General features: G+C 51.0%; 1 protein-coding gene across 1 annotated transcript; it reads left to right on the forward strand.

Annotated features, from left to right (window-relative positions):
- The first annotated feature begins 38 nt into the window (after nt 1-38).
- On the forward strand, nt 39-4,282 carry fbxo28 (F-box protein 28). The gene is made up of 5 exons (XM_040178934.2): nt 39-309; nt 1,497-1,606; nt 1,789-1,927; nt 2,887-3,082; nt 3,274-4,282. The coding sequence occupies exons 1-5, from the start codon at nt 121-123 to the stop codon at nt 3,729-3,731; spliced, it is 1,092 nt and encodes a 363-aa protein (XP_040034868.2). The 5' UTR covers nt 39-120; the 3' UTR covers nt 3,732-4,282.
- Nucleotides 4,283-7,275: the final 2,993 nt, after the last annotated feature.

Here is a 7,275-nt window from a genome sequence, read left to right on the forward strand (position 1 = left end):
TATTTGATATCTCCAAAAGCACAATCATATATCTCTGTGGTGGCTGGACGGAGTCTCCTAAATGACGTCACTGAGCTTCTCTTTAAAACGTCACTTCCGGCTCCTCCTGAGCGAAGCAAGATGGCGGCCGTCGTGGAGAGAGTGGACGGATGTGTTGGGTCCTTGGACTCGGACGCGGTGTCGCCGAGACAGTTCAGCCCCCCCCCGGACCAGCCGCACCAGAACAACCCGCTGCTCGGGCTGCCCATCGTGGCCATTGAGACCGTTCTCCATTTCCTGTCCTACGACGAGATCAGCCTGCTGCGCTCGGTAAGACCGCCGACCGGCCGGCTGGAAGGTGAACAAAGCTAAAGCTAAAGCTAGCTGCGCGCCTCTGGAGGCTAACTGGCTTATGTAAACGCTGCTCACCCGCACGGGGACCGCATCGGGAGGCTTCGCCCCCTGCGGTCAGTGCTCTGTTGCGTGTCAGCGGCACCGCCTGTCGGAGCCGAGCGCCCCCATCACCACCACCACCATCACCACCACCACCACCACCCCCATCATCATCATCATCCACAACAACAACAACATCCGTCCCGCAGATGCGCGCCGTACGGGCCGAACGCTTTGCACGCCTGTTCTCCAGTTGGTGTCGCGGTCTCTCGGTAGCCGGAGTCCGCAGCAGCCCGCTGAGGTCACGTGCGCTCAGGTGGAGGTGTTGACCAGGTGTCCGCTCACGTTGTCCCCACATGCTGAGACCGACTGGCATTACGGAGGTTTACCTAAACCTGGTCGCTGAAATCACGGATTGTAGTCGGGCGACAAATGACGGTTCTGCAGAGTGAAGCCGATTCTGAAGCATCAGATAACCTGCATTGTGTGACCATCTCCTCTGCAAATAGAGGCTTAAATGTATAGAAATGCTTTATATTTCCTCCCTCGGTTTATGGTCTGTAGTTTCAAGTCTTCAATACAGCAGATGTTCATTTGGTGAATGCGTCCGTTTAGAGTCTGATGGACAGTTTATGATAGAGCTCGATGTGATTGACGGGTCGCTGCTGCTGACCTGGATGAGTAAAGAACCCTGGTACCAGTATGGACATGACTTTAATCACGTTGACCATAGGGGTCTCATTGGTGACGTCCCAATCACAATGTCCACCTCTTCTGTATGTGTATATAAAGATGGACAACACGACGTCTCGATCGCCGCACTGAATGCAGGTTAAGTGTTAAACCCCGCCCCTTGATCCAAACTAACATGGCGGCTGACTGGGTGATTTATGCTCCATTTGACTCTAAGTGGACTTCATTTACTGAAGGAACATCATGCTGTATACGAGAAGACTCGATGCCCTCTGCTGGTAAGAAAAGGCCCCAGCGCCGCTTCACCTGCTAAGAATCCTCACCGGGCCGTCGTCCTCCTGCTGACGATCCAAAACCTGCTTCACGGTCGGTTTACTGCTGAAAGTGGACGCCCGACTTTGTCTCATAGTCCATAAACCTTCTCCTCCCAGGTGTGTAAGCGTATGGACATGATCTGCCAGCGTGTCCTGAATCAGGGCTTCCTGAAGGTGGAGCGTTACCACAGTCTGTGCCAGAGGCAAGTCAAGGCCCAGCTGCCCAGGTGAGGGTCACGCTTCAGACTGAACACCTTCACAACACCCCGATTTAGTTACTACTATGCTTCCTTTTTAAAATGACTACATTTCAAAAGCTCATGTGTCATATCTGACTTTTGAATTGAATTCAACCGGGACCCCCGTGTTTGCATGTAAATGAGTTGCTCACTATAAATTCTGTCTGCAGGCGAGAATCCGAGCGGAGGAATCATTCGCTGGCCCGACACGCCGACATCCTGGCTGCCGTGGAGACGCGCCTCTCTCTGCTCAACATGACCTTCATGAAATACGTCGACTCCAACCTCTGCTGCTTCATCCCTGGAAAGGTGAGCTGCTCCCAACCGACGCCGGACCAGCGGCCACGTGTCTTCAGCGCTCTGCCTGCACCTGTGGTTTGCTGCGTCGTAGAGAAATATTACTCAAAGAACGTTAAATTCCCAAACCCACTCAGCCATTCGTGGGCTCGCGTCCCGCTGTGGACCCCGGTGATCTCCCTCACGGTCCAAACGCGCGTGTGAGCCGCCGCTCGACCACGCGGTTCCAATTCAGTCAAATCAAGTTTTACTGACATCGTCGTCCACCAATATTCATTAAATCAGTGATCGGGACGTTGATTGTAAACCAGCAGAGCTGCTGAAGGTTCAGTCCCACTGTGATGCATTCAGGCTCCGATCAGACAATTGGGCAGTAAATTATAACCTGTGATCTTGTTAAATGTTGTGGAGAAACTTGAATAAATCCATTTGTTGAAAGGAGACATTTTCAGTGTTAAATAGATCATTATGAGCTGTTTTCATATTACATCATGAAAACTACTAATGACATCATCGGTTTTAATGAAATCTTTTACTCCTCTGAAGTGTGTTGTTATGACTGCAGCACCATGTTAACCCAGTTAGACAGACTCCGCCCCTCATGGACGCTCTGAGAAGTAATTTGAGCGCCCCAAAAAGAGGCAGGGACCATCGCAGTAGTTTGATGAGCAGAGGATCACACAGCACTGTTGGCTTGAGTGCACCGCTGGACTACCCAACAACAACAACAACAACAGTATGAAAGATCTAGTCAGCATGGACTGGTTTCTCTGCCAGTTTGTATGGTTTTCGATGCATGGGTGTGAATGGAATATAATCTGGCTGTGTAGTCGGCTTTTGTTGGTACAGTAGCTCTGGATCGGGCCGTTGGCGTAAAGCAAACCGGCGTCTCGATCACGAGGAGCGAGCAGAGCCCACAGACGCCGTCCGTCCTCTCATCCGCCCCGTCGTGTGTCGGTGTGTTCTATCAGGTGATCGATGAGATTTACCGGGTGCTGCGCTACGTGAACTCCACCCGAGCCCCGCAGCGGGCCCACGAGGTGCTGCAGGAGCTGAGAGACATCTCCTCCATGGCCATGGAGTACTTTGACGAAAAGATCGTCCCCATCCTGAAGAAGAAGCTGCCGGGGGCCGACCTGTCCGGCCGCCTCATTGGCTCCACACCAGGTAACCCCACGTTTCTCCTCAAGTCCCCTTAATGCGGCGGTTGTTGCGGACGTGTCCGCTCTTGTGCTTTGGACCACAGTTTAAATGGAAGCAAACGGAGCCACAGTGTTGATCATGTTTGCTGATGAGCATCACTGCATGTCTAGAGAGCATGAACCTGATCACTGTGAATAAATGTCCCGTTCCCTCAGTGGCAGGTCCGTCTACCTCCCTGACCACCATGTCCCTGCTGGCCAAGAACACGCCGTCCCGCTCCGAGATGACCAAGGTGCAGCAGCAGGTGAAGGTGAACGGGGCGTCCATGACGGTGCTGCGCAGGGAGATGCAGGAGATCCGGGTGAAGCAGCTGGAGCAGCAGAAGCAGCTGCAGGACCAGGAGCAGAAGCTGCTGGAACAGACCCAGGTGATCGGCGAGCAGAACGCCCGCCTCGCCGAGCTGGAGCACAAGCTGCGCGAGCTGATGGACAGTAGCGCCGCCGCCGCCCCCTCCACCTCCAGCGCCGCCGCCGTGTCGTCCTCCGCGGTTGGCGGTGCGGCCGCGGCCGCCCTGCCCAGGGGGCTGGAGGGCGAGGGGGGCTTGTTGCTCAAGCGCAGCAGGAAGAGCGCAGACCTCCCGCGACAGTCCAAGCGGCTGCGCAGCAAGAAGTGAGAGACTCCGCGTGTCCTTTAGTAGAAGCTTTCTTTTTGCTTTTGTTTTTCCGACGGAGCGCGCGTCGTCCCCCAAGCAGAGTCCCGCCCACCACGACGTCGCTCATCAGCTGCGCTGTCGGAGATGAGCCGGAGCCCCCCGACCTTCCCCTCAGTGATTGAGAACACAGGCCGTGTGCCAGACTATTTATTGAAGGTCCCATCAAGTGACTCCATGCAGGAGCTCCTCCTGGAGGCTTCTGTGCTTCTTCATGTCTAAACAGAGATTCAGGTGGTTGGTAAATTTGGTATGTGTTATTAATGTCGTTCCTGTCTCTGGGGGGGGAAAGTACCTGACGTGATATTTTATTTCAGAACTGTACACAATGAAATAAATCCCAGTGAAAAGGGTCCTCATCACCTAGTTGATACAGCTAACAGACGTTGCATGCTCTGGGTATCCGGGATCTCCGTTCCATTTTAGTATGGAAGGAAGTCTCAATCCACCAGCAGTCATTTCATCCACACTCTTCTTACTCTGGTAAAGTGCAATAAAAGTCATCTGAAAAGTCACTGGTACCTCCTGTTCCTTTCCAGTCGGTCCACTCTGACCCGTTTGTGATGCTCGGCCTGTGGAAACCTCCATTACTGTGAAGGAGTCCCCTATTAATTTAAGGCGCATTGACTGGATGAATCCTATTTGGTGGTACGTGTGATCCTAAATCCCTAACGTCGCTCGCCATTGCTCCGAATTATTATCTACAAATGTTCATTTAAACCCGCTGCCTCGTCTTCTACGGCGTGTGACCCAGAATGAGCCGATGCTCTCCACTAATCAGGGGTACATCCAGGCATCTTCCATGTACACTAAAGCCGCGCAGCTGGGACTTTACACTGAAGGCCCTACTGTGTTCCAGTAGTCGTCATGTTATTTAGAGCCGAGGTCAGAATCCGGTTTCAGACGCTTCCCTCGCTGCTGGACAGGCAAACTCCTCGTGGGGAGTCGGTGGACACATCGGTGCTGATGCTGGGGTTCTTCCAATGGCCCATCGTAGGGCGTCATGGGGCCAACGGGCTGTGACGTCCCCCTGTGAGACGTGGGGGACGAACAGGACAGACCGGTTGAGGTCACTTAAACTGATGCTGGTTTTACACAATGTATTATCCTATGCGTCATTCACTCGTCAGACTCTGAGCAGGAGAGGTGATGACCTGTGGTTGAGCCACAAACCGAATAAACAAAATGGCTACATACTTCTCTAAAACAAGACACAAGAACCCACAACGTAGAGGTTCCCCAGACTCACCTGGTCCTCAAGCTCGCACCATAAACCTTCACGACAACTTCCAACGCGGTCAGGCTGAGGGGCCCCTTCGCCTCGTCGCCTCCCTTCGCCCGGAGAGAGACAAACGCAAAAACGACTGCCATGCGAGGGTTCAATGATGAGCGGCGTCTGGACCCGGGCGGCGTTGTATCCATGATTACATCCACTCGTTCAGCCGTCCAGGAGGCACACGTGACACTGTCGACCTCCCTGCCTCTTGTGTTCACCTCACCTCCGTTCTCTGCATGTGTCCCCGTCGGGTCTCTCCTCCGTGACCTCCCCCCCCCCACGTGGCAGCCATGATCAAACCACATCACAATCAGTGTGAATTCTGACGTAGACACACGGGGGGTCGGGATGGAGGCCGAGTAGGCCGAGAATGGAGGTTATTTCATGTGGGGTTCAGAGTAGAGAACTTAACCAGAAGCTTAAACCAAGAATGGACTGTGCCGTGTTGATTGTTGGAGGACGGCTCTACCAGCAGCACTGTGAAGCGCCACCAGGAGAAGAGAACATGCATTTATCATTAGATTATGGATTATTTATCACTCATCCGGTTCAATTTGAAAACTGCCAATAAATATCTTTTGGATGTCATTCAAATTAACTTTCTTTCTATTGGATTATTGGAGTTATTGACCACAAACGGACGTTAATACACCTGTTGGGACCTACTCATAGTTAGTTAGACATGGCTGTGATGTTGGGGAATATTTGCTGTATGGAAAGCGATTGAATTGAACACTCCGATGCCCTAAGCGCTGTTTCTCTGAAACCGCCGAAGACATACAAACTAAATTAACTCTGAAAATCCCCAAAACGACGCGTTTAACCAGAAAAAAGCCACAAACCGATCTCCAAAATGCCGAGGTGGGAATGTAAGTATCTTTCAAGTCATATCTCATATTCACGGACTGCTTTGTAGCTTCTGTACAAGCCGTGTGCAGAATAAATTCATTTCGTTCTGTAAACACATTAGTAACAGTCTGTGAGAGTTTCACACAACCAGACCAACGACGACTTCTGATGTCATTGCCTGCAATCGAGAGATAATGTGACCGCAACGCGCTCGTATGTCGTCCCTGTTACTGTGACGCGCTCACCGTCGCCTCATTCGGCACCACGTCTGCCTCCCGGTGCACACGGGATGCACAGAGACATGAAGCTCTGTCATCTAGAAGCCGCGCAGCTTTTATCACAGCTGAACTAGATGAATTCATTCGAGGGGTCTTTGAAACCTGTTCACTTCATTCCTCAGTCCCGGAGGCCTGTTAAAGGAGTCATGTGCAAATGTGTTATCAACGATTATTTAGTTATTATGAGTCTGAAACCCAGATATGAATAAAACCTCATATGCTAAAAATGATTCAGCTTAATGTATCACTATTAATTTAATGTGGTTATTGATGTATATAATAACACAATATCTCAAATGACCCCCAACGTGCTGAGCAAGACATTTTTCACTATTTATTTTTTCAGCACTTGTTTTCCCCCCATTTATTGATTTAATGTGCTTAATTCTGCTGCCACAATACAAAATAAAATGAGGTGATATAACATGCAGAGGCTGTTATCATACTGATGTCTTAAGCACACACTGCATCTTACCACGTGCCCAGCTGGGATGGGGGGTAGTAGTCAGTCCGCTCGCGCCTGATGGCTCCTACATCCAGATGTGCGTGGTGCCGGAGCTGCGCGCATCGCCCCCTGCTGCTACTAGAACAGTGTGTGGCCAACTGTTAACCCGCTTTAGCTTTACTTTCTTTACTTAGCTTTACTTTCCTCCAGAAGAAGCTAATCTGTATGACTAAAGTTAGCTGAGGAGTGAGGTCACGAGGCAGACGGGTATGGTGTTTGGGTTCCATGACACTGGGTCAGGCCTTGATCCCGTGACCGTTTCGTTAGCTGGGGAAGGAAAACAAGGTGATAAAGTTTCCAACAATATATGGAAAGAATTTGATATTGAAATAACAACTTGTAGAAATACGATACAGTCTGCTGGTGGAAGACAGATGTTCAGACACACGTTTTTTTCAGGTTTGTAATAATAACATTAGCGTGACATTTATTACATCATCTGATGCATATTTCCTGGCTTGTGGGAGTTAAGGAAAGACAGCGTTGCTTTCCCCTCCTCTCTCAAGAATCTCCAAAGAATCAATGATACGGTTCGTCAATGCCTCCCACATCTGGCGGAGACAGAGAGACAGAGACAGAGAGACAGAGACAGAGAGACAG

The sequence above is a fragment of the Gasterosteus aculeatus genome, chromosome 6 (genome assembly GCF_964276395.1).
Source record: "Gasterosteus aculeatus chromosome 6, fGasAcu3.hap1.1, whole genome shotgun sequence".
Lineage (NCBI taxonomy): Eukaryota > Metazoa > Chordata > Actinopteri > Perciformes > Gasterosteidae > Gasterosteus > Gasterosteus aculeatus.

Coding starts and splice junctions, on each gene's coding strand:
- fbxo28 (XM_040178934.2), top strand. CDS start 121: ATGGCGGCCGTCGTGGAGAGAGTGGACGGATGTGTTGGGTCCTTGGAC. Junction 310..1,496: donor AGATCAGCCTGCTGCGCTCG/GTAAGACCGCCG, acceptor TTCTCCTCCCAG/GTGTGTAAGCGTATGGACAT. Junction 1,928..2,886: donor GCTGCTTCATCCCTGGAAAG/GTGAGCTGCTCC, acceptor GTGTTCTATCAG/GTGATCGATGAGATTTACCG.